At 43.8% G+C, this 27,654-nt stretch overlaps 1 protein-coding gene across 1 annotated transcript in view; it reads right to left on the bottom strand.

Annotated features, from left to right (window-relative positions):
• Window positions 1-26,218, bottom strand: part of LOC138980032 (trafficking protein particle complex subunit 9-like) — a 44,431-nt gene extending 18,213 nt beyond the window's left edge. The window contains exons 1-12 of the mRNA XM_070352823.1: window positions 26,133-26,218; window positions 23,257-23,868; window positions 21,999-22,541; window positions 17,284-17,417; window positions 15,180-15,325; window positions 13,472-13,612; window positions 11,182-11,321; window positions 9,476-9,544; window positions 9,185-9,256; window positions 8,325-8,520; window positions 7,897-7,990; window positions 1,404-1,580 (exon numbers count right to left, since the gene is read on the bottom strand). Of these exons, the coding sequence (XP_070208924.1) occupies window positions 1,404-1,580; window positions 7,897-7,990; window positions 8,325-8,520; window positions 9,185-9,256; window positions 9,476-9,544; window positions 11,182-11,321; window positions 13,472-13,612; window positions 15,180-15,325; window positions 17,284-17,417; window positions 21,999-22,541; window positions 23,257-23,562 (2,018 nt within the window). The 5' untranslated portion in view covers window positions 23,563-23,868; window positions 26,133-26,218. The remainder of the gene's footprint in view (window positions 1-1,403; window positions 1,581-7,896; window positions 7,991-8,324; window positions 8,521-9,184; window positions 9,257-9,475; window positions 9,545-11,181; window positions 11,322-13,471; window positions 13,613-15,179; window positions 15,326-17,283; window positions 17,418-21,998; window positions 22,542-23,256; window positions 23,869-26,132) is intronic.
• Between the last annotated feature and the right edge of the window lie 1,436 nt (window positions 26,219-27,654).

Genomic DNA, 27,654 nt, shown 5'->3' with positions numbered 1-27,654 from the left:
ACTAGCACTGCCACGGCGTTTACGTCCTGCCTGCCCAAGCTTGCCACCAAGAAACTTCCCAAAAATCAGTAACTGTAAAGAAATCTGTCTAGCAAGCTTGAATTAAGTCCAATCACCACCAAATTGTGTGTACTAATTCAAAAATGGATGCCCAGTTCAGTCGTGCTATTTATAAGTTTGTCACGCGATTTGTTTTAGCAAAGGGGGGTGAAAGGGGGGTGAAAGGGGGATAATTTGTGTTTTTTAACGTTTTTTTGTGTGTGTTTTATTTTCTACTGCTTTTTTTAAAAGTTATTTTTTAACAGAAAGTATTATAAATAATGTTATAACCAAACAAGGTGTAAAACCTATGAATTAGCTGAAATATTGTTAACATTGTACACAGAAATAAGGAGACAGTACAAAGAAAAAAACAAGCAAATCACGCATTCACTCACAGCATCCTGACTCAAATGAAACAAAACTGTAGATCTAACACTCACCAAATGATGTCTAGGTAATCCATATTGAATATAAGTCACATTTTCACAACAAAGTACCAACTGTACACCTATGAACAATTCCAAAAGGATTTGAAGGCTCCAGCCATCCATTGTTATCAGTGCTGCCACGCCCCCATAGCTCCTGCACGATTCCGAGATACATGTTCGTCTAGCAGTATCACCGCCAACCACGTGTAGTTTGCCGACTCGTACTAGCAACAACGGGACTGTTTCTTCCTCACTTTCACTGCTTGTATCGCTTTCGTGAGGCGAAAACGATACGTCCGAATCATGCTCTACGGGATCCTCTAGGTCCAACATCCGAAGAATCTCCTCCCGAGACAAGGCTCGCCTTTGATTCATTTTTTTTCCTCAAAAACGCACACAAATCAGGCGGATTTGCAAATGGCAGAAGGGGACGCCAAGTGTATCAAGGGAAACAACTCAATTTATTTGCAAGCTTCAAAAACCGGGAAGCAATCACGAGTCGTGTACCTTGTATGTCTAATACTAAAATAGTCGCTTCCCGTCCGTGGGCGTTGCAGCGCTATTACTAATATAGTCGCATCCCGTCACGAAAGTGTTAAAACTGAGTAAATTCATTGTGAACAAAATACACTTCCCCTCCCTTTACACATCACAGGCAAGTTTAGTTACGGCTTTACACTCGGTAAATTCACTGAGAACAAAATACTCACCTCCCTTTACACATCACAGGCTAGTTCAGTTCAGCTTTACACTGAGTAAATTCATTGAGAACAAAAAACTCTCCCTCAAACAGCCCACAACCACACACACTGTGTCTAATGTACACGCATCATTCAAAAATCACCCCAGGCTAGTTCACTCACCACTTCACACTCAGTAAATTCAGTGTGAACGAAACACCCTCCCTCAAACAGCCTCGAACCACACACACACCTGACAGTGGGCAGCGTTGTGAGGTGAACAGGCGGCAGAATCAGACCAGTATCCGTTGACAACGGCTGCGGCGTCCCCTGACACTTGGAGGTGAGCGTTTCCAGGCCGGTCACTGCCTCCTTCTGCTCCTCCGCCGACAGGTGACGGTACATGGTGTGTAGCAGCAGGGTGCTGTGTCTGTCAAAGCACAGTCGATCACCTTTTAACACCTCCACAAATCTAAGAAAATTAGGTCTTAAAATGGAGGGAGTCTTAAAATGGAGGGAGTCTTAAAATGGAGGGAGTCTTAAAATGGGAGTAAAATTACAGAGGTTATGAACAGAAAATGTACCATAAGTTTTAAACTTGTTGTGCTCCTTCTTAATGATGTTGTTATATTATCATGTGTCTGTTTACGAATAAAATACTGTTTAAAGGAACAGAAAATTTAAGAAAACAGGGTCTTGAGAAAAATTCAAATTTTACACCCTCACGGCAAAGCCATTAAGTGCATGTTCCCAGGATTTACCCCGACTTTAGATGAGACACACAGGTGTATGCATGTTAAGGTGCTAGTAGCCATCAGCAGTTCTGGCAGAATGCTACTGTGGTGACACGGGGGGGGGGGGGGGGGGGGGGGGGGGGGGGGAGATATTAAAAATTTTAGTAATAAATTTTCATTTGATTAATATACTTACCCAACTCACATATAGCAATTAACCCTGGTTCAGTGCTGGTATCGCTGTACGCGTCCCCTTGGTAACAAGAAAGACGCCTCTAAAAAAGAGTGACCGAGACCCGTAAGGGTGTCTAGGCCAGCCCGGAAACGAGGCTGCCTTCCGTATGCGCGCGCATACTCCGCCATATGCATCATTCTAAAACGAAGCCCAACTCACTTCTTTTTTAGACATATATAACCCCACAGCGGGGAGGCGGGAGGGAATAAACGATGTGAGTTGGGTAAGTATATTAATCAAATGAAAATTTATTACTAAAATTTTTAATTAAATTACATATCTTACCCAACTCACATATAGCAGATTGCTACTAAAGGTTGGAGGGCACTTTACCCAAATAGGAATCGAGATTTTGTCCTGCCTCTACCCGAGCAGGTAACCCAGAAACGCATCCTGTATCAAGGCATAGAAAACCCTGAGAAAGACATCAATGAAGAACATTTCAAGAAAGCCAGTAAGCCGACTCAAGAACTTCCGCCAGGAGATTAAAATGAAGATCAACTAGAGTGGAAGCCCAATCTTTTGCCTCATGAGGCCTGGCTGTAGTAAAGGGCAAGACTGCCCTGACATTCCCTGCCTGACTCTGCCACCAGCCAAGAGCTTGCCTAGCTATGGTGGAGACCCACTTGGCTAACGAGACTTTCGACATATCTCTAAACCGTACCATGATGAATGAGATAAAAAGAAGTTTCTGAGTCTCCAAACGAGAGTGCACAGTCCGAAACAGAAATCTGCTGAGGGCTCTAACAGGACAAAAATGTACATCAGGATCTCCAAGCGCAATAAACTTGCTCAAGAGAGGAAAGTTGAGTCCGCGCCACCCGAAGAGAGAGGACTGACTGCTCCCCCCCCCCCCCTTTAAATTCCTTGCCAACACTTGAAGGCATGCCTAAACAATGTGGCAGTCTATAAAGCTAAGGTTGACTTAAGTAAGTCATTACCTCCACCAAAGTCGATAGAAAAACTTTCTATCCTTAACCAGTGTTTAACGTCGTTTCTAACCGTTCAGGGTTAAAAAGCGACGGAGTTGAAAAATAAGAACAAGAGATGCTAGAACCAATAATCTGAAAAGATCCATGCCAGCTAGAAAAATCATTGAACTCGAAATGATCAAAAGGTTAAATATGGCTCTGGAGGAGCCAGAATATTGCTAAAAGGTTTAAAATGTGCACGAAGCTGGATTCTCCAAATTCTGCTTACTTGCCAGAAAATTTAAAGGAAGCCTAAGAACCATAGATCAGTCTTTCTCCAAAAAGCTGTCCATAGCAAACCTAGCCAGAAAAAACCTTCTGCATAGAACACAGAAACTCTGAACCAAATCCAGAGTTGAGGCAGAAGCCCCTAAGAATCTCAAGTGAACCCTTACAGCAGACATTCAAGTAATTCCAATGTGAGAAAGCAAAGATGCCTTCTTGCCAGCCTAAAGAGGTCTGGAAACCAAGATTGCAAAGACCCGTACTGTGCGACCAACAGGTCGCCCAAACTAACTCAAAAAGAGCCCTGTGAAAGCGAGGGTATGGAGCCCCAACCCGAAGTGGATAACAGCCAGCCTGAAGTTTTTCGTTTGGAAACGAAAAACAGCCAAGACCTGCCCTGCGCTTTCCCTTTTACCGTGAGATTCTCCTAAATAGAGAACCCGCGTGCATAGAAGCGGGCTCAAAAAGAGACCTTTCAAACAAGAAAGAGATTAACCTCTAGCCAACAGAATAATACTTAAAGGGCAGAGGCTTACTCTCAGGTAAAAAACGGCAAAGTAAAATCTTTGTATATGAGTCCTGTCGGACCACAAAGATAACCTGTTAAACGTAACCGCCCAAGCGAGAGACTAAAAGCAAGTTTCGTTCAAACGAGCCAATCATAAAGAAAAGATGCCGCAATCTCCCAGAGCTAGGAGACCTTGATCTAACAGACAGTCTCTCCTTGCTATCGCCATCACCAAACCCGAGGGCGGTTCCATAGAACGAAAAACAAGAGAACCTAAGTCCTTAAGCTTGGAGTTACCCGAAGCCTACAGAAAGCGCTCCGCGAGTGACACGCTACTTGGGCGTAAGAAACAAGCTAAAGCACCACCACCACCACAGGCAAATAGTCGTGCGTTGCCCACAAATGTAGTGGTGACAAAGAAGACTCGCTTGCGAAAACTTCCGCAAGAACAAGAAGACCCCGCCAGAGGATCTAAGAACTTAACACTCGAAGATTCTCCTCAGAAAGCTCAAACCAACTACAAAATGCCGCGAACCGCGACACAGCTGAAGTATGAGCCTCCCCATTTCCTCCTCTTGTTCCAGCATCATAACGAACATCGAAATGATGAGAACCAGTCACCCATCCCGATAAGGCAAAAACTTGCCAACAATCGGAAAAGTTTAGAAAAGTTTCAAACGTCATAACACCATGCCAGATCTCCATCCACCTGACTCACGCCAGCTGGAAGACTGGAAGAGAAAGTGAAAACAGCCTGTAAAAAAGGCAAAGGAACCGCAGAAACGGAACCAGAAGCCAAAAGCTGAAAAGTGCCGACTACCAACACCACAGTGTTAACAGTAGAAGGATATCCCGTCCTGCACCCAGAAGTCACAGCCGCAAAAGCGAAAGCGCAACAGGCCGTGGATAAGTAAACATCAGGACCAACCGGTTGCACAGAAACACACCGGACGATCCCGTTGTACCTCGAACCATTTCAGCTGCGAGCGCCACTGCACTTGCTAACTTGAAACAGAACCTAAAATCAGTGCTTTACAGAAAAACAGGAGCACCTTAATCTGAACAGCCTTCATGCACCTCCGTGCAATCCGGAAGCTGACTCCATGCTAGACTTAAATCTCCAACAAAGAATCAGCCCTACTGCTCGCTTCCTGCCCCCCTGCTCGGTATCAAAGGTAGGAAAGTGACCCCCAGAGAGACTCGCATGGTCAACCCAAGAATCACCCAGCCCACCAACTTCCTGCCCCCAGGGCGGAAGCTTACGTTGCCTAGGGCTCTTAGCCGCTGCTGAACGTGCGCCAGAAAGCGGAAGAACAGACACGGTTTCAACACTTCACCGCACAAAGCTTGCTACCTCCTGCGAACGTACACCACTTTCACCGGAGAACCCGGCTACACGCGGCCCTTTGCCAACTCCAGGGCAATGGACAACGATTCCCGGAAGCTGAAGTGAACATCCTGTTCCTCCGAACTTCCAGAAGTCATCAAACCGGATAGAGGTGGAGGAAGTAAAGCTTTGCTCTCAACCACCCCCTCCAGTCAAAACTTAAATGCCGTTTTCCGCCGCCCACGTCACTGCGCTGGACAACCTGAACGGCAAGTTAAGCTGGGTGTCGTCCATCCCCGTGAACGCACCCTCATATGGAAGTATCTTCGTTATCCTCTCCTTCATGCTCGCAATCGCAATCGGGAAGGTGACCCCCGCCTTTCGCGGTCCACCAACTTCCACAATACTTAAATGCCATTTTCCGTCGACCACGTCACTGCGCTGGACAACTTGAACGGCAAGTTAAGCTGGGTGTCGTCCATCCCCGTGGCCGCACCCTCATAAGAAGGTATCTTCGTTAACCTTTCCTTCATGCTCGCAATCGCAATCAGGAAGGTGACCCCCGCCTTTCGCGGTCCACCAACCTTCACAAAACTTAAATGCCGTTTTCCGCCGCCCACGCCACTGCGCTGGACAACTTGAACGGCAAGTAAGCTGGGTGTCGTCCATCCCCGTGGACGCACCCTCAAATGGAAGTATCCTCGTTATCCTTTCCTTCATGCTCGCAGTCGCAATCAGGAAGGTGACCCCCGCCTTTCGCGGTCCACCAACTTCCACAAAACTTAAATGCCGTTTTCCGCTGCCCGCGTCACGGCGTTTGGACAACTTGAACGGCAAGTAAGCTGGATGTCGTCCACCACCGTGGACGCACCCCTTCCTGCCCCCTGGGCGGAAGCAGATGCCTTTCAACCTGACCACAGTCTACTGACGAGGCGGGAAGAATAGGAACATCTGTTCGCTTGTCAGGGCCCTTAGCACCCACTGACACCCCGACTAAGCGGTGGATATCAGCCAGTGTTTCAGAACTTTCACCTGGGATTAGACCCGAGGCTACTCCCTCAAGACAACGCTCACGTGGAGTACACATACCTTGTGAAGAAGGACAGACGCCGGAGACCGTGAACTCCCCACATAAGGTCACAGCAGGGGACGAACGACCACTGTCCAGAGACGAACACACAGCAACCCCGGCCGGGAGAGCACGTAGTTCTGCCTTTGATGACGAAGTGCCAGCTGCCAAAGCAGAAACCTGTGAACTTAAAGTCAAAAGCAAAGAGGCCACGTCTACAGACGCAAGCCCAATAACAACATGTTTAACCCCGAGCCCGGACTAATCCGTAGGCTTAAAACAAAGGTGGCCACTGCACCCGGTGTTCACAGGTGGTCACCCATCCAAGAACTAACCGGGCCCGACGTTGCTTAACTTCGATGAAAGGACGAGAACCGGTGCTAACAACGTGGCGAGGCCGCTAGCCGGCAAAATGGGGGTTCCGGAATAGTCACCAGTGTAGTAAACAAACTGGAAGCGGACTTGTCTACCGGCTTAGCGGGTAAAACAATCAACACATCAAAAGATTTTTAGCAAGAGAATCTACAACAGACCGGACATAGACCGGATTGTTTAGACTTCCTAAAAGCTTTCTAAGGAGAAAAGGGCACAGCAGCTACCTATTAAGAAGCTGCCCTCTTCTTAGCATTGTCAGCCATGACGGAAAAACGACTCACGAAAAAAAATTTTCGAGAAACATCGCAAGTCCAAAATACGGCCAACAAAACTGCCAAAATCAAGCAAAATACAAGGAACGACCTCACCTCAACATAGTTGTGAAGTCCAGATGACAAGAAGAGACCAAGAGGAACGAAACAAAGTCAAAAAGACTAAGTAACAAAGGCTGAAACAGCCAGAGCGTACATAAAATGCGACCAGTCCCACTGACGCTGAGTTTTTAGAATGATGCATATGGCGGAGTATGCGCGCGCATACGGAAGGCAGCCTCGTTTCCGGGCTGGCCTAGACACCCTTACGGGTCTCGGTCACTCTTTTTTAGAGGCGTCTTTCTTGTTACCAAGGGGACGCGTACAGCGATACCAGCACTGAACCAGGGTTAATTGCTATATGTGAGTTGGGTAAGATATGTAATTTAATTAGCTGTTCAAAATGACCTCACTCTTATAGGCTAGAGAGAGGGAGAGATCTCTTTTACAGTATCTCTGGTAAAACCAAACAAAGACACAGAGATACACAAAAAGCCATGGGCTAGAGAGAGATCTTATTTACAGTATCTCTCATAAAACCAAACGACGGGCGCTGTGGCGGGGTGGTAATACGTCGGCCTCTTGATCGGAAGGTCGAGGGTTCGAATACCGGCCGCGGCCGCCTGGTGGGTTAAGTGTGGAGATTTTTCCGATCTCCCAGGTCAACTTATGTACAGACCTGCTTGTGGCTTATCCCCCTTCGTGTGTACACGCAAGCACAAGACCAAGTGCGCACGGAAAAGATCCTGTAATCCATGTCAGAGTTCGGTGGGTTATAGAAACACGAAAATACCCAGCATGCTTCATCCGAAAGCGGCGTATGGCTGCCTAAATGGCGGGGTAAAAACGGTCATACACGCAAAATTCCACTCGTGCAAAAACACGAGTGTACGTGGGAGTTTCAACCCACGAACGCAGAAGAAGAAGAAGATAAAACCAAACACAGACAAAGAGATAGACAAAAAGCCGTGGCATGAATCAGCCAACCCACCTGACAGCCAGCTGAGGGTTCCCCATCCTGCGAGCAGAGTACACAAGTTCGTGTAGCACCCTGTGCTGTATCACCGGCCAACCGCTGTTCAGTCCTGTCGGAGACAACAGAATTAATACCACAATGACAATTAATGACAATGACGTCATCACAAAAAGACCCTTAAAAAAGCAGAGAAAATGTGCTCCTTGTATTGAACGACGGTGCAAGACAAATTGGAGAGTAAACTGGGCCACATGGTGGACCAAAACGGGAGAAGAGAAAAATGGATAGTTATATTGGTTCATCACTACCTGACCAACTCTCCCATATATACAACCGCCCTAGAACAGGTGCCCAACCCCGCGCCCCCCCCCCCCCCCCACCCCCAGAAAAATTCATTACCCCCCCTCCTCCAACTCCCAAGAAAAATGCGTCACTACACATACCCTGAACGCTATCTCTGGGGTCGAGATCAATGTTGTAGCCTTGTACAGCTTGAAGCAAGAGCTGGTAGCACTGTTGCCAGGCGGGGTTCGAACCCGGGGACACACACTGCATGGCTGCCACCCGCCTGAAGAAAGCCTCCTTGCGATGGAAGCCTATCTGACCGTACAGTGATGAAAGAGTGCTGTACCGCTGAATCTGGGAAGACAACAGTACAAAAGAACATTTGACAAAACTGCAAGGGCAAGTAGTCACGTACACAACAACAGTGTGTGCATTTACAGAAAAACCTGTGATATGAGGCCCCAAAAATTAAAGGCCACCTCCCAAATAAAGGGCTTCTTCCTCACCACCTTTGTCTACTGTCATGACTAAAAGATACCTGTCATGATATATCACCATTTAAGCTGATCCCAACGGTGTTCTTTCACTGCAGATAACATTGTATAGGTAGGAACACTCAAACGTATGCTTGCATACCTCCACTCATTTAATTCTATTTCTAAGTATAAAACTTGCGTACCTCGATTGCTGATTGCTTTTTCATTCTGTATATTGTTGTTTTGTTTTGTTTGTGTATGCTTACTTTGTCATTGTGTTGCTTGTTTGCTTGTTTGTTTAGTTTGCTTATTTGTCCGGTTGTTTTACTTGTTTATTATTTACTTTAATTTTATATTAGAAGTTAAACTTAAAGAACCGGTTGTAAGAAAAATTCCATCATCATTATCATCAAGTAATTCTCTCAACCTCTCTCCGCTCACTTTTGATCCTTTGTACAAATTCAAAACAATAATCTTTCAGATAAAAGACATTAGGCTACACTTCAATCAATGTTTGTTACTAACAATTCACGTCTACCTACCTTATCTTCCTCTGAGGATGATAGATTGATGTACACCACATTCTGAAGAAAGTCTGATGCTTGCAAATATTTCTGAAACAAAGAAGGTAACATATATAGCAGACTACTGAATCCCATAAATACCATCACAAAAACATGGATGCATGTGGGCTATCAAAGGTCTAACTGACAAAATTTCGGACACACACACACATATGTATGCACGCACACAAACGTACACACACACAGACCAACAGAGCAAGAACAAAATCACTGAAACTGAAAGGAGGAAAAGTGCAAGCATTGTCTCACCCTTTGTTGAATCAAGACTCGGCAGGCTTTGAGCGACGCCTCCATTTCGACCATAGCTGAGTTCTTGTACTGTCAAAGAAACAAGACTTTTTTTGTTTCAAAGTCAATTCAAAATAGCTTTAGATCTACTCTGCAAAGAAGTGCAGAAAAACTTATTAAACTTTGTTCACTTGTAATTTCTGCAACAACTGGTCAAACCTACCGGTATTTACTATATTAATAGTAGAAATGTGACTCTACTATTGAGAATGCAAGACATATCCAAAACAAAGCACACACAAAAAAATAAGAAAAAGTGAGAAATATTAATGAATGACTCTGTTACTGCATAGCAACTTTCTCAATCCCTTCCTCCGAAGCGCAATATAACATAACAAACAGTGGTCCCTGCAAAGCCAGGCCCCTCCAATAAGAGAACACTTCTCAATAAAGGACACTTCATGCTGTCCCTTGGACTATTTCAACAAACGAATCCCTCTCAAGGAAGGCCACCTGCAATGTGTGGATACTCTGCCGGCCCCAAGGGTGTCCGGCTATCACCACATGGGGGGCCCGGTAGCTCAGTTAGTAGAGCACTGGACTTGTGATACTCTGCTGGCCCCAAGGGTGTGCGGCTATCACCACATGGGGGGCCCGGTAGCTCAGTTAGTAGAGCACTGGACTTGTGATACTCTGCTGGCCCCAAGGGTGTCCGGCTATCACCACATGGGGGGCCCGGTAGCTCAGTTAGTAGAGCACTGGACTTGTGATACTCTGCTGGCCCCAAGGGTGTGCGGCTATCACCACATGGGGGGCCCGGTAGCTCAGTTAGTAGAGCACTGGACTTGTGATACTTTGCTGGCCCCAAGGGTGTCCGGCTATCACCACATGGGGGGCCCGGTAGCTCAGTTAGTAGAGCACTGGACTTGTGATACTCTGCTGGCCCCAAGGGTGTCCGGCTATCACCACATGGGGGGCCCGGTAGCTCAGTTAGTAGAGCACTGGACTTGTGATACTTTGCTGGCCCCGAGGGTGTGCGGCTATCACCACATGGGGGGCCCGGTAGCTCAGTTAGTAGAGCACTGGACTTGTGATACTATGCTGGCCCCAAGGGTGTGCGGCTATCACCACATGGGGGGCCCGGTAGCTCAGTTAGTAGAGCACTGGACTTGTGATACTCTGCTGGCCCCAAGGGTGTGCGGCTATCACCACATTGGGGGCCCGGTAGCTCAGTTAGTAGAGCACTGGACTTGTGATCCTAGGGTGACGGGTTCGAATTCGGACCAGGACGGACTCAGGACGGACACGTGTCAACTTTATGTGCAGACTCAGATACGGTATCCATGCTCCACCCCCGTGTCACCACTATGGCACGTAAAAGATCTATGTCATTCTGCCATAAGTGCAGGTGGCTGATTACACCTAAACACGCACACACCTGGGTAGCGCGACTCTGTTGCTGCTAGCTTTTCACTGGGAGGAAGCGACCCGAATTTCCCAGCGATGGGACAATACATTTATGAAAATAAAACAAAATGTAGCACTGTAAAGTGGTACCTGCGATGAAAGGACATCCTTGGGACCAGCCAATAGTGTCCCTACAGTGCAGGTGGCCTTTCATGACAGGTATACTTCGGTAGAGATAATATAAAAAAGGGACAAGAGGTGTCCTTTGAAGGGAGGGGTCCTCTCATGGGAGGGTGCACACACCGCAGGTACTTCTATACCTTGCTGTAGTTGGTAATGGCCTCCTTGTACTTCTCAATGATATCCTCAGGGTTCAGGCAGTGCAGTGACGTCTGCTGCTCCAGGTGGTCCACGCCGTTAGAGTAACTCCCGATGCTTTGCTGCTGTCTCAGGTGAGCCGCTGTGGGACAACACAAAATCACAAACATTTCACTCAAGGTAGGATTTTGGGGATGAAAGTCGCTTGTTCATTTCAATGCTTTTTGTTCTCCGAGATGCCAGGAGACTGGTTCCGAATAACTCTCCCATACTCTAGTACACATGTTATAAGCATTTAGAGCGCTTATTTCCCTTTGTTCATTAAATCAAGGTAGGATCATTACAAATTTTAATTAGATTAAGATGGGTTTAGAATGTAACAGATTCTGTGATTTGTCACATTACCGGCCTTCAATTCTCGATTAATACCAAAAATATACTCTTTGAACACCTGCTAGGGAGGCGCAGTGATACACACTCACCTAGTCTCTGTTACACTTGCAAGGGAGGCGCAGTGATACACACTCACCTAGTCTCTGTTACACCTGCTAGGGAGGCGCAGTGATACACACTCACCTAGTCTCTGTTACACTTGCTAGGGAGGCGCAGTGATACACACTCACCTAGTCTCTGTTACACCTGCTAGGGAGGCGCAGTGATACACACTCACCTAGTCTCTGTTGGTGTGAGCCATGAGTCATTTTCAAAAAGTAAAGATCAATCAATCAATATGAGGCTCATATCGCGCGTATTCCGTGGGTACAGTTCTAAGAGCAGGGATTTAAAAAAAATTTTTTTAATGCAATTTATATCACGCACATATTCAAGGCGCAGGGATTTATTTATGCCGTGTGAGATGGAATTTTTTTACACAATACATCACGCATTCACATCGGCCAGCAGATTGCAGCCATTTCGGCGCATATCCTACTTTTCACGGCCTATTATTCCAAGTCACACGGGTATTTTGGTGGACATTTTTATCTATGCCTATACAATTTTGCCAGGAAAGACCCTTTTGTCAATCGTGGGATCTTTAACGTGCACACCCCAATGTAGTGTACACGAAGGGACCTAGGTTAGGAAAGGGGGGAGAAAATTGCTAACGCCCTGACCCAGGGTCGAACTCGCAACCTCTCGCTTTCGAGCGCAAGTGCGTTACCACTCGGCCACCCAGTCCAAGATATAGCACCCGCAATACACCAGGACTATCATTCGTGCCAAGTGATGATGTTGATTGCATGACGTAAATTGATGTACGAATTCTTCCGGACTACATCTGAGACGAGAAGATGCAGAACAATGAAAAATCAAAACACTTCATTAAAAGTAAGGTCCTAGCAAAATCACCTCAAACAAATCACCTGGTTTTGTGTACGCTTCAAACATTACATGAAAAATTCTTACATTATTTTGTGACCGCTATCAAGTATAAGAAGCATTACATTACAATAGGACTGGGTGGCCGAGTGGTAACGCACTTGCGCTCGGAAGCAATAGTTTGCGAGTTCGACCCTGGGTCAGGGCGTTAGCAATTTTCTCCCCCCTTTCCTAACCTAGGTGGTGGGTTCAAGTGCTAGTCTTTCGGATGAGACGAAAAACCGAGGTCCCTTCGTATACACTACATTGGGGTGTGCACATTAAAGATCCCACGATTAACAAAAGGGTCTTTCCTGGCAAAATTGTATAGGCATAGATAAAAAATGTCCACCAAAATACCTGTGTGACTTGGAATAATAGGCCGTGAAAAGTAGGATATGCGCCGAAATGGCTGCGATCTGCTGGTCGATGTGAATGCGTGATGTATTGTGTAAAAAATTCCATCTCACACAGCATAAATAGATCCCTGCGCCTTGAGTCCGAGTCTGGAGATACGCGCGCGATATAAGACTTCATATACAATACTGTGATGTCACTCAAGATAAACGGATGAGTATCAGATTTAGGATGACTTTTAAAAGTCACGGGGGTGGTTTAGGATGGGTGGGGTGGTAAGATTAAGGAACAGTGGAAAGTACACAAAGCATTAAAACCAATTTAGACACAAGGTAGACTAAACTGACTATAAAAGGCACTGGTCAGAATTATGAAAAAGTATCGTCTAATAGTCTAAAAATCACCATAATTTCCAGTAAACGCCTCAAACTTTGCTAAATTTTGATGAAAGTCACTATCTAGCTCAGAACTGACTTGAAAACTTTCTTGTGCATGGCCTTATAGAGTAAACATTGTGGTCAATCCCGTCATCTCCATTTTGCTACATTCAGAAAAAATTTTTACTATCCAACTCACCTGCGTTGGCTTTATGTTTGGTATTCGGTGATGAAACGCCTCGCTTTTCTGAGAAAGACTGGTTTCGCCTAAGTGGTGGTGTGGCCTTACTCTGAGACATGGTCAACACCACTGATGCAGAACACAGACCTTCATAGCACGCTGAAACAGACAACGCAAAAATTTTCATAAGACAAGATTTAAAAAAAAATTTTTTTTTTATAATCAACAGAAAACATGAGTGTCTGAAAAGTGCCTGGATGTTTTAGTCATATCTGTATGTATTCATGATTTAAATGATTTTGTTTAGGTGACACTAGAAATAGGAATATGTATACAATTCCATGTACTCAGTGACAGACCAATACAACACTCTGGAGTTTTCAAGATCTGTGACGAATCCCCATTCCTGACCCCCTCTTTTTATATTTAGTCAAGTTTTGACTAAATATTTTAACATCGAGGGGGAATCGAAACGAGGGTGTGGTGTATGTGTGTGTGTCTGTGCGTGTGTGTGTGTGGTGTGTGTGTAGAGCGATTCAGACTAAACTACTGCACCGATCTTTATGAAATTTGACATGATAGTTCCTGGGTATGAAATCCCCGAACGTTTTTTTCATTTTTTTGATAAATGTCTTTGGTGACGTCATATCCGGCTTTTTGTGAAAGTTGAGGCGGCACTGTCACGCCCTCATTTTTCAACCAAATTGGTTGAAATTTTGGTCAAGTAATCTTAGACGAAGCCCGGACTTCGGTATTGCATTTCAGCTTGGTGGCTTAAAAATTAATTAATGACTTTGGTCATTAAAAATCGGAAAATTGTAAAAAAAAATAAACATTTATAAAACGATCCAAATTTACGTTTATCTTATTCTCCATCATTTGCTGATTCCAAAAACATATAAATATGTTATATTCGGATTAAAAACAAGCTCTGAAAATTAAATATATAAAAATTATTATCAAAATTAAATTGTCCATATCAATTTAAAAACACTTTCATCTTATTCCTTGTCGGTTCCTGATTCCAAAAACATATAGATATGATATGTTTGGATTAAAAACACGCTCAGAAAGTTAAAACAAACAGAGGTACAGAAAAGCGTGCTATCCTTCTTAGCGCAACTACTATCCCGCTCTTCTTGTCAATTTCACTGCCTTTGCCATGAGCGGTGGACTGACGATGCTACGAGTATACGGTCTTGCTGAAAAATGGCATTGCGTTCAGTTTCATTCTGTGAGTTCGACAGCTACTTGACTAAATATTGTATTTTCGCCTTACGCGACTTGTTTTTTACTGATTTCATTTCTTATCTTCATGTTTCATTGGGGGGGGGGGGGGGGGGGGGGGGGGGGTTTGGTTGTTTTTGTTTAGGATGAATTGGAAGAAAAGTCTCAGCCTTTAAAGCTTATTCCTTGGTAAATAAACTTCAGTTCAGTTTTCATCTCTACGTCTCTCTCTCTCTCTGTCTGTCTCTGTCCCTCACTCCTCTCTCTCTGTTTATTTATTTAATTTTTTGTGTGTGTGTGTGTGTTTATTCTTTAACATTACCTTACGTATAATCATAAGCTTGATCCCTCTTGTGGGCGATGGCTGGATGTACAAAAAAGCACCTGTTAGCTTATGCCATAACCCTTGTAAAAGATCTTGTCTTGTCTCTCTAGTCTCTTTCTCTCTCTAAACTGTCAGCTTTATCATCTTTCTCTTCCACTCGACCTCCAAACTCACCGCCCATCCAGAGAAAGTCGTTGACCGTTCTCAGTAGGTCCAGGGCGGTCTGGTAATGAAGGATGGCCTCTCCTGGAAGACTGGCCTGCAAACACAGATCTCCCAGGTGCTTGCGTAGTCGCCCCATGCACTTTCTCTTGAATGACCTATGACACAAACAATTCTTACTCAAGGAAAAAATAGTGTCTCTAAAACCTTATTTGGGTTATGATCAACAACAAGTTTTTCATTAGTGGAAGAAAATCATCTCTAAAACCTTATTTAGGTTATGAGCGACAACAAATTCTACTCCGGGGAAGTAAATAATGTCTGTAAAACTTTATTTTGATTACCATTTGGCATTAAGATAAACCCTTGAGATCTAAATGTTACTAAGGTAGAAAGATTCAAATGCACCCCTAATATACTGTTCAAAAAAAGAAACGCATAGTTGCTACTTGCCAAATTTGTTTTATTTTTCGAAAAAATTAACAGAAAATCCAATATTTAGATTATTTGTTTGAAATTTGGTATGGACACAGTTGAATGCACACACAGTTCATTTGCATCTTCAAATCAATCAGTCAATCAATACGATTGGGTGCCGAGGCTGTCAAGTCAGTAGGGGGTGTGACTGCCTTGAGCAGCAACAACTGCCCGGCACCTTCTGGGCATGGACTGGATCAGATGCCGGATATCTTGCTGTGGGATGGTGTCCCACTCCTCCTGAAGTGCCTGCAATAGATCGCGGTGATTTGCCGGCGCTTCTTCTCGCCTGCGCACACGTCTGTCCAATTCATCCCAGAGGTGTTCTTTCGGGTTCATGTCTGGCGACATGGATGGCCAGGGAAGCACCTGGACATGGTGGTCGGTGAGGAACTGGGTGGTGAGTCGTGCTGTGTGCGGGCGAGCGTTGTCCTGCTGGAATATGGCATCCTGGTCAGCCAGAAGAGGAAGGGCGTGTGGGCGCAGAATTTCCTCCACGTATCACTGGGCAGTTATGCGCCCTTGGACGTGCACCAGGGTGCTCCTTCCAGCGGTATTGATCGCCCCCCACACCATGACGCCTCCACCACCATGAACGGGTGCCTCATCCACACAGTTGGGCGCGTAACGTTCGTTTACTCTCCGGTAGACCCTCCTCCGACCATCATGTCGCTGGAGCAGGAAGTAGGACTCGTCGCTGAACCACACGTGTCTCCAGTGATTCCGGACGGTCCAGCGAAGGTGCTGGTTGCCCCACTGCACTCGGTTCTGGCGATGGCGGCGGGTGAGGACAGCTCCTCTTCATGCAGGCGGTTCCGCACGGTCTGGTCCGATAATCGGTGTGGCCCGGGGAGAGCCTGGACAGAAGATGAGGCCGACAGGAAACGATTCCGGAGGTGGCGGAGCCGTATGAAGCGGTCGTGAGCAGCAGTTGTCGCCCTTGGTCTTCCCGCTCGTGGCAAGTCAGCAACGGAGCCAGTGGCTTGAAACCTGACCCACAGTCTACTGATGGTGCTCTGGGACACGTGGAAGTGCCTGGCGATTGCACTTTGACTTTGGCCTGCTTGTAAACGACCCAATGCAATTTGGCGGTCTTCTCTGCTCAATCGGGGCATCTTTCGTCGCTGAATTGTCGTCTGATTTCTTTGTGGCGAACAATCCGCTTTTATGGGTTTTGGAAGACATGGTGAGAGCTCAATATTCCCCGAGTTTCACGAGATTACACTGAAGCATGACGAGTGGTCATGCCAAATGAGCAATTTTGACATTGTAGCCACTGATAACGCATGCGTCACGTGCAGAGCTCACTTGTGGCAATGGACGAAAGGTCGACGACCAGATAAACATTTTCTGCAGTTTGGTGGATATCCTTGTAGCCATATAACTAAATTAACCAAATATTACAAGCTATGCGTTTCTTTTTTTGAACAGTATAGTAATACTGACATTCCCATAATGAAGTCACCACTTACAGCTACACAGCTTTCTAAAGTTACCCTCTCTTAGTCTCAATTTTCTAATATTAGTCAAGATAAAGAGATGTCCACAGAACAAAGCGCAACAGCTAAAGTTCACAAAATATTAAAATATTGAATTAAAAAGCAAAACAACAACAACATGGCATCACAAAAAGTCTCACTTGGTATCAGTATCAACTCCTATGAAGTCTTTCTTCTCAAAAGGGGCACATAATAGCATCAGACGATCACTTCGCTCAAATGTTCGCTCCAGCCGCTTCCCCTCCAGGACGAAAAACAGTGACGTCACAAACTCCTGCAACACAAAAAAGGCAGACAAATCAGAACATTAATCATACGTTCCTTCTCATGTCACCCCCCATTTAGCCAACATAGAGGGATCTATCAGCTTTCACAGGGGATAAGACTTAGGCCAAAAAGAAAAATATGTCTGTTTCCGGTAACATCGCCGAAAAAAATAGGGTCGGTCGGTCGGTTTTATTTTATTTTAATTTTTTATTTTTTTTACTTTTTATAAAACAACCTTTTTCTTAGGTTTTGTTAACGTCTTTTTACGTGTTTTTGTTTTTTTTGTTTTTTTTAAACGCTTCCTTAGTTTACTTACAATTATTTAGCACATGTTTTTGACCTAGATATATTGAAACTAAATAAAGTATACTTGACTTCATTTTTTTTTTTTTTGTGTGTGCGAAAAGCGAAAAAAAAACACTTTAGGGTCGGCGCTTAAAAATAGGGTGGGTCGGGTTACCGGAAACATATTTTTCTTTTTGGCCTTAAGATCATCCTTCACCTTGAACACATACCAACAATTCAACAGCCTTGCTACTTTCTCTGACTGTGGTGTGATTCATGACTGTGGTGTGATACATGACTGTGGTGTGATACATGACTGTGGTGTGATACATGACTGTGGTGTGATACATGACTGTGTTGTGATACATGAATGTGGTGTGGTACAGGAATGTGGTGTGGTACAGGCATGTGGTGTGATACATGACTGTGGTGTGATACATGAATGTGGTGTGATACATGAATGTGGTGTGGTACATGACTGTGGTGTGGTACATGACTGTGGTGTGATACATGACTGTGGTGTGATACATGACTGTGGTGTGATACATGACTGTGGTGTGATACATGACTGTGGTGTGATACATGACTGTGGTGTGATACATGACTGTGGTGTGATACATGACTGTAGTGTGATACATGACTGTGGTGTGATACATGACTGTGGTGTGATACATGACTGTGGTGTGATACATGACTGTGGTGTGATACATGACTGTGGTGTGATAAATGACTGTGGTGTGGTACATGACTGTGGTGTGGTACATGACTGTGGTGTGGTACATGACTGTGGTGTGATACATGACTGTGGTGTGATACATGACTGTGGTGTGGTACATGACTGTGGTGTGGTACATGACTGTGGTGTGATACATGAATGCGGAGTGATACATGACTGTGGTGTGATACATGACTGTGGTGTGATACATGACTGTGGTGTGATACATGACTGTGGAGTGATACATGACTGTGGTGTGATACATGACTGTGGTGTGATACATGACTGTGGTGTGATACATGACTGTGGTGTGATACATGACTGTGGTGTGGTACATGACTGTGGTGTGGTACATGACTGTGGTGTGATACATGACTGTGGTGTGATACATGACTGTGGTGTGATACATGACTGTGGTGTGATACATGACTGTGGTGTGATACATGACTGTGGTGTGATACATGACTGTGGTGTGATACATGACTGTGGTGTGATACATGACTGTGGTGTGGTACATGACTGTGGTGTGATACATGACTGTGGTGTGGTACATGACTGTGGTGTGGTACATGACTGTGGAGTGGTACATGACTGTGGTGGGGTACATGACTGTGGTGTGATACATGACTGTGGTGTGATACATGACTATGGAGTGATACATGACTGTGGTGTGGTACATGACTGTGGTGTGGTACATGACTGTGGTGTGATACATGACTGTGGAGTGTTACATGACTGTGGTGTGGTACATGACTGTGGTGTGATACATGACTGTGGTGTGGTACATGACTGTGGTGTGATACATGACTGTGGTGTGATACATGACTGTGGTGTGATACATGACTGTGGTGTGGTACATGACTGTGGTGTGGTACATGACTGTGGTGTGGTACATGACTGTGGTGTGATACATGACTGTGGTGTGATACATGACTGTGGTGTGATACATGACTGTGGTGTGATACATGACTGTGGTGTGATACATGACTGTGGTGTGATACATGACTGTGGTGTGCTACATGACTGGTGTGATACATGACTGTGGTGTGGTACATGACTGTGGTGTGGTACATGACTGTGGTGTGGTACATGACTGTGGTGTGATACATGACTGTGGTGTGGTACATGACTGTGGTGTGGTACATGATTGTGGTGTGGTACATGACTGTGGTGTGATACATGACTGTGGTGTTTTTACATTTAAGCTAAGCTCTTGATTTTTGGTAAGTGTCAAAGTTTTGGTACACCAAGTGTGCAGAATTGACCTCCAATGTATACACTGAACAATACATCCATATCCATTCCCTGCCATTTCATTGAATCATTCACATAAGCTAATTTTCCAGATTGGCATCCTGACTCTTCTCACCTGATCTTGCATGAACATGTGGTTGAAAAAGCACTGCACTCATCACACTCAGTCATGAGTGCATGCATGTAAATTATAAATGCAAGCACAAGTATTCATATGTGAGTGTGTGTGTGTGTGTGTGTGTGTGTGTGTGTGTGTGTGTGCGTGTGTGTGTGTGCGTGTCTCCGCACATGTATATGTTACAGGCAATCCGTGAAGTTAGGAAATTCGCGTATTTCCTGATTCATTTAGGAAATACATGTTTATCCTAAACAGCTTAGGAAATACATGAATTTCCTAAAAGAGTTAGGAAATTCACGTATTTCCTAAAATAAAACGCCAACAATTACATGGATTTCCTGATCTATAAATACACCCAAAGGAAGAGCGCCGAATACTTGTGTGAACTGTGAACTATTCACGAATTTCGTGAAAATAAGAGATGATTTGTACACGGACTATGAATTTGTTGTCAATCTGCCAGGAAGTTGAACAAGTGTTCACAAGTTAGTGAAATGTGTTGTGTTTCTTGTGTGACCAAGGCATTCACATTTTATAAATCAGTGGAGTGTGGACCTGTACAAAATGGAAGCTCGGGAACATTTTTTTAAGGAATTTAAGGGCAGAAAAGGACACCACATACCTGATAACACGGGAGGAATATGGAGACATCATACAGGAAGTGAAAAAAGCGTACGCCACAACTTCTGGAAAATCTCGTCGAGACTACTATCTTATCAAACAGTAAGTTATCTCTCTCCTCTCTTGAAAGTTAGCGCCTCTCTCTGTTTTAACTTTTATTTACAATGATAATTGCTAACTGTTTTAGTCCAATATTTTCATATGATCGAGAGTAGTACAATGTTGTGAATAAGTGCATTTTTTTTAACGGTTTCACCGTGCCATGGAAGTCTCGCGTGTAAAAACAAATGCTGATTTAAGCAGATTTTATTGTGACTGAAAAAAGATGGCGCAAGTTTACTTGATGATGATGATTCTTAAAATGTTTGTCCCACAGGAACTAGAGCCTATTACATGAGGTGTTTATGTGCTAAAAAGTTTACTTTGATTATGCTAATTGTTTTAGTCCAATATGTTCATATGATCGAGAGTAGTACAATTTTGTGAATAAGTGCATTTTTTAAACTTTGCTTTTTTTAAACAAATGTTTCCCCGTTTTATTAAATGATAATTGAACAAGAAGAGCAAACGCTCGATCGAGTCACTTTCGCAGTTCTGAATATTATATGAGGCATCAGATGGACAGGAAGAAATTGCTATTCACAACACAATACAGATGTAAATAATTTGATGTAAAGAATAATCCTATAAAGTTTGAATCAAATCCGATGAATAGTTTCAGAGATATGATATTTCAATTTTTTTCCTTCAAGACATACCTGTGACCTTGAAAAAGGTCAAAGGTCACCAAAGCAGACGTCAAAGTGTAGAGGTCACTGGGAGTCACGTTCACATAAAATTTGAGCCCGGTCACTTTTATAGTTTCCGAGAAAAGCCCAACGTTAAGTTGTGTGTTGCCGAACAGAAAAGGCTAGTTAATATCTCCCTTGTTTTTCTGATAACGTTCGTAAAAGGCTACAGATGTAAATACTTTGATGTAAAGAATAATCCTACAAAGTTTCAATCACATCCGATGAACTTTGTCAAAGATATAAAATGTCTAATTTTTCCTTTGACGCTGACCTGTGACCTTGAAAAAGGTCAAAGGTCAACGAAACCATCGTTAAAGTGTAGAGGTCATTGGAGGTCACGACTAAACAAAATATGAGCCGGATCGCTTTGATAGTTTCCGAGAAAAGTCCAACGTTAAGGTGGTGTCTACGGACGGCCGGCCGGACGGCCGGCCGGACAGACTAACACTGACCGATTACATAGAGTCACTTTTTCTCAAGTGACTCAATAAATGTAGCAAAATGAAAGGGACTATTTCTCATTTCTTTACAATTTTCGTGCATCGTTTGGGTGTATTTATAGATCAGGAAATCCATGTAATTGTTGGCGTTTTATTTTAGGAAATACGTGAATTTCCTAACTCTTTTCCTAAGCTGTTTAGGATAAACATGTATTTCCTAAATGAATCAGGAAATACGCGAATTTCCTGACTTCACGGATTGCCTGTAACATATACATTATGTGTGTCTGTGCATGTCTATATATATCTGTCTTTTGTAAAACATGCCACTAGTAAGTACACCACAGCTCTATCTACCACTGACCTTTAACCTCTCTTCAAGGTCGGCACACTGCTCCAGACTGGGATAGAAGACGACCTCGGACCCTGTGCTCTCTTTGGTCAAACTGTTGCTTTTGGGACGACCTCCAACGTCCTTTTCCTCGGAAGACGATGCCTTCTTTCCCGACCCTACACCACTGCCGCCATTTTGCGAAACGGAGCTTGCGTCCCCGCCAACCCTGGTTATTGTCACTGAACCACCGCCATCACTACCAGTCCTTGAGGGTCCGGGGTTCGAGTCCGTTTTGTCACCTTCCACACTCTCGTTATTCTTTTCTCTGCTGTTACCATCTCCATCAGGACCGCCTCGTGTCGATTCGGAATCAATGTCGCCACAACTTGTTTCCGCGCTGGCACCGTGGCCTGAGTCGGCACTGACGTGTGATGGGGAATGCTGGGAAGGAGGGGACGAGGCAGAGGAGGGAGGGGGCTGTTGTGGCTTGGGGTCCAGCGGAGACCCGTCCGTGTTCATGCCGAAGATGATCAGCCTGGAGTTGATGATGGTGTTTGAGTATTCTTCCTTCACCTGCACGACCACAAACAATTGTCATGTCACAAAATGTCACAGTAACAGTGGAACCTCCATGTCAAGACCCCCCAATTAAAGACTTCCTCCTTTATAAGACCCGGTTTTCTTAGACTTTCTATTCATAAGAAAAATAAAATAGGTGTGCGTGTGGTTAAGGTAACATAGCCAAAAAAATAGGGTAGGAAGGCAATCACTTTTTTTTTTTTTTTTTTTTTTTTCTAATGTGTACAAATTAAACCTACTTGACAGGGAAATAAGTGTGCGACTCGAGCGATTTCGCTTTCATTGCGTTTTCTACACTCGTTTTTTTTTTTTTTTTTTTGGTGACAAATGTAATAAAAGGTTATAGGGTCGGCCCCTAAAAATAGGGTAGGTCGGGTTACCGTAACCACACCTCTTTTTTTTTTAGGCCTAACCTCTGACCCCCATTTTTAACACTCCTTCCTTTAAGACCCGATTTTCTCTGATTTGTGAAGGTCTTAAAAGGGGGGTTCCACTGTATGGACCCTTCTTTGATTTTAAATTGAAGTGAAACAACCTGTGAAGATTGCTTTTGTAATTTTTTTGAAACAATGCATTTTCTGATTACCCACATCTCTTCTACAGTTCTAAATCTATTGTTCTAATTTAAGCTTTTTATATTTTTTCTGACTCATTTGATTTTTTTGTGACAAATAATCTATACAAAAAGATGAAACCAAGTAGACGTTACCTTCTTGTAATTTTCAAAAAGGTCAGCAAACTCCTCATGATCAACACACTTGCCGATGGAAACGAGGCCAAGAACTTTGCGATGCGCCTGGAAGGCGCCCCATTCGTTGTTCTCCACAGGGTATCCTCTCTTGTAGCGCACCACAACGTTGCGATTCTGCCCTTGCACGTGCACCACACTCAGAGCTCGGATTCGCTCCCATACAAGATTGAAGAGATTTGTGGGAAGGTGGGACCCTGTGTGACGAACCAGGACCAACAGGGACTGGTGATCCTCTGCCGTCTGTGAATAATCCACAAAGCTCATCTTGGACTTGAAGCTATCAGCGTCACAGATTGTCTTCCTTTTTTGTCTCCCCTTATTTAGAGGATGCAATGAAGATCAGTTTTGTATGCATCATCTTGATGCAGAAACACACCACTTCAGCTTTTTATGACTGTATACATGTCTACTAGTCAAACTTTCAAGTAGTCCAACTCCAAGGTTGATTGTCCAGTGGCCTTTACATTATAATCCAATGCTGGTTGAAGTCTGTCCGCAGATGTATCCAGAGTAAGGCAGGACAGTTTTGATGATCAAGCTTTGCAGGTGCATCTGACAACGCTTGTTAATCTGAAATGATAAAAGAACAAAGTGAACTTAGCAGCATAAAATACATGTTTAATTTTATTAATCAAATTAAAAATGGGATCTTCTAGCCCCCATTATTATTTTAGTTTTATTAACCAAATTATCAATATATATCAGACAAGAAGGGCAAAGCCCATACGACTCACATGCTTTACACATTTTTCCTACCAAAATACATGTGACCTTGACCCAAGGCGCATCCAAGGTCATGCAACACAAAGCTGTTAATTCAAGACATAGGAAGTACAATGGTGCTTATTGGCTCTTTCTACCATGAGATATGGTCACTTTTAGTGGTTCACTACCTTATTTTGGTCACATTTCATAAGGGTCAAAGTGACCTTGACCTTGATCATATGTGACCGAATGTGTCTCATGATGAAAGCATAACATGTGCCCCACATAATTTTTAAGTTTGAAACAGTTATCTTCCATAGTTCAGGGTCAAGGTCACTTCAAAATATGTATACAATCCAACTTTGAAGAGCTCCTGTGACCTTGACCTTGAAGCAAGGTAAACCAAACTGGTATCAAAAGATGGGGCTTACTTTGCCCTATATATCATATATAGGTGAGGTATTGAATCTCAAAAACTTCAGAGAAAATGGGAAAAATATGAAAAATAGCTGTTTTTTAGGCAACATTTATGGCCCCTGCGACCTTGACCTTGAAGCAAGGTCAAGATGCTATACGTTTTTTGGGGCCTTGTCATCATACACCATCTTGCCAAATTTGGTACTGATAGACTGAATAGTGTCCAAGAAATATCCAACGTTAAAGTTTTCCGGACGGACGGACGACTCGGGTGAGTACATAGACTCACTTTTGCTTCGCATGTGAGTCAAAAATGCAAAAGTCACAAACAAGGTGCTCAAGTTACACTTGCTCAGTCGCTGCTTCTGTCCCTTAAGAAAGAGAGCTGGGGGGGAAAAAGGCAGAAGAGGAGAGAGAGAGAGAGAGAGAGAGAGAGAGAGAGAGAGAGAGAGAGAGAGAGAGAGAGAGAGAGAGAGAGAGAGAGAGAGAGACAGGGGTTCACATCCACGTCGGTCATTGGACATACACAGAAACTAGATACAAAAGGGTCTTTCCTGGCAAAATTGCTTAGGCACAGTTAATAATTGTCTACCTATACCCGTGTGACTTGGAATAATAGGCCGTGAAAAGTAAATATGCGCCGAAATGGCTGCAATCTACTGTCCGTATAAAATTTCATCTCACACGGCATCACTGCAGAGCGCCTAGAACTGTACCCACGGAATATGCGCGATATAAGACTCATTGATTGATTGATTGAAATCGTCTTCCCAAAATCGGCGAATGCAGCTCTGTTAGAACTGAGAAGTGAATCTATACCACAATGCTTCACGCGATCTGACCTAACCTTGACCCCTGACCTGGTCTACATACCACACAGAACACAAACCAGTCACCTGTTTTTACCCCCCCAAAACCCACCACCACCCGTTTTCTTTGGATACACACTTTATCTACATACGTGCCGACGAAATGTTGATCATTGCTTCAATACTTTAAAGCTGTTGCTTGGATAATAACACGGTAAAATTAGTATTTCGGTGTTCAGTCAAATGTTAAAGTTTCTATCACACACGCACGCACAGACAGACAAAAGTTAGCATCGCATAGGCTACACTTACGTGAGCCAAAAAGAGGGCTAAAGTGCACACATCAAAATTTTGTCTGTGCACTGGCAGTGAAACACCTAATAGAGTTGTATCAAGCGGTCTATTTCTGCTCATAACATTCATCGAATAGGGAAATATTTAAATACTGCAGCCTGACTTGGTTAATGTTTTAGACTCCTAGTTCTACATCTAGAGACTAGTCTGATACCGATAGTGATAACTCTATGTTTTAGACTCCTAGTTCTACATCTAGAGACTAGTCTGATACCGATAGTGATAACTCTTCTTTTGAGGAATAGCCTCTACATCTGTCTGTGTACTTTTTCTTCTTTATTGTATGCTGTAGCCTCTCTATCTGTAGGTGCTCAAGACACGTCTTGTTTCATCTTGTTTTAACATCGCATTTGCAGTGAACATTGACAAGACAAGTGGCATTGACACAAAAACTGACAGTGACACCCACTTCTTGCAAATTATGACCAGCTGCAAACGATGTCGCATCACAAATATGAGGGTGATAAAAGGAAAGCAACACGCCAGACACATAGATCTGGTTTTAACTGAATGTGCCTGCATCAAAACAAAGGCCCAAAAATAACATACAAGACTGGATACGAAGAACAAGTTGACAGGGCAGTGTTGCTTCTTGTCTGCTTCCAGAGCTTACGTCGTCGCCATTTTGAATTACGCGATTCCGTAATCACGCGAGAGTACACAGCTCCAAACTGTCCAAGTTTGTTTTGTGTCCTCCGATACTAGTGACATCACTTGTGGTTTCGTGGTTGACATCCCAGAATACAAGTCATGTTACCGCAGCAGTCGGTCTTTTTGTACTACAGCGACAACAGCTTGCATTACCCGGACAACTGTTTGCACGAGATAGTCTTAATTTTTGCATTTAACGACAGGGAACCGATGTTTTGATTGTAAAACTTGTTTAGTCAAAAGGATTTGTAACACACTGTTTTGTAGAAAATTGTCCATTCTTTTTAGTAATAAAACGCATTTGTACAGATCATTCCCCTCCTCAAATGGTGATTCATATGACATTTTCTGTTGAACAGAGCAAGTTATGCAAATTCAGAAGCTTTGCAGGAGTAAAAAATGCCCCTGAATATAATCAACTTTAAATGGAAGTATACAAAGGCTTTTATTTTAGACTGGTAGTCATTTAAGAAGTTATTTTGTGTCATTTATACAGTGCTTACCAAACCATATCAAACAAGAGCAAAATCCTCCCTCTGTTTGCTGCCTCGATCTGTCCGTTTCAAGTGTTGTATATGTCGGTTTCTCAATCTCTCTTCCTTTCATTCTCTTCGAGTCTCATGCAGTGTGCACCAGTCTGGCACCAGCACCCTCACCTTAGTACCAACCTGCTACCACAATTCTTTTTCTGGCGCTGGTGTTGCACCAACATTCTTACCTTGGTACTACTTCGGCACAACCATTATAGCACAGCCATGCATTCTTGCCCCTCCACTAGTCAGGCACCACAATTATTTCCCTGGTGCTTTGTACATGTGTGTGTGTGCGTGTGTTTGTATGATTCTCCTTCCTTTGCATTAAACTTGTTTTCTTTGACAATCACTGAATAAATGTGCAGAAAGTCTGAGATTCAACCAGAACTCTTTTCTCTCTCTTTCACACACACACACACACACACACCAGGCATGGGAATTGAAAATTGTAAAAAAGGCGGAAAATTTATAACTGAAGACGCGAAGCGTCAAGTCGACGGCGCGAAGCGCCTAGCCTTACTAGGGGGGTCCGGGGGCATGCCCCCCCGGAAATTTTTTTTCTCCAAAGAACCCAGATGGTGCAATCTGGTGTCATCTGAGCTCCAAGTTTGCCATTAAATTCTGTTTTTAGAATCAGAGTTTTTAGTACAAAAATGTACCAAATTTTGCTTACATGTATTATATATGGTTTAAATTTATAAAAACATTTATCTGTTGAGACAAACAGGAAAATGTAACTTGTAACACAATCTGTGCAATCTGGTTTACTTTCAAACATAATAGTTCAATAACTGAGGCGGGCGGTAGCAGTGCGTGAACAAAGTACGGAAAGTTTTCGCGGGCTTTTGCGCAAAGGCCAAAGTAACCGGTGCTTTTTTTGTGTGCCT

This window comes from Littorina saxatilis, linkage group LG11 (assembly GCF_037325665.1).
Source record: "Littorina saxatilis isolate snail1 linkage group LG11, US_GU_Lsax_2.0, whole genome shotgun sequence".
NCBI classification, from domain to species: Eukaryota; Metazoa; Mollusca; class Gastropoda; order Littorinimorpha; family Littorinidae; genus Littorina; species Littorina saxatilis.
Note: the sequence above shows the minus strand (reverse complement) of the source record. Positions and strands in the feature narration are given on the sequence as shown.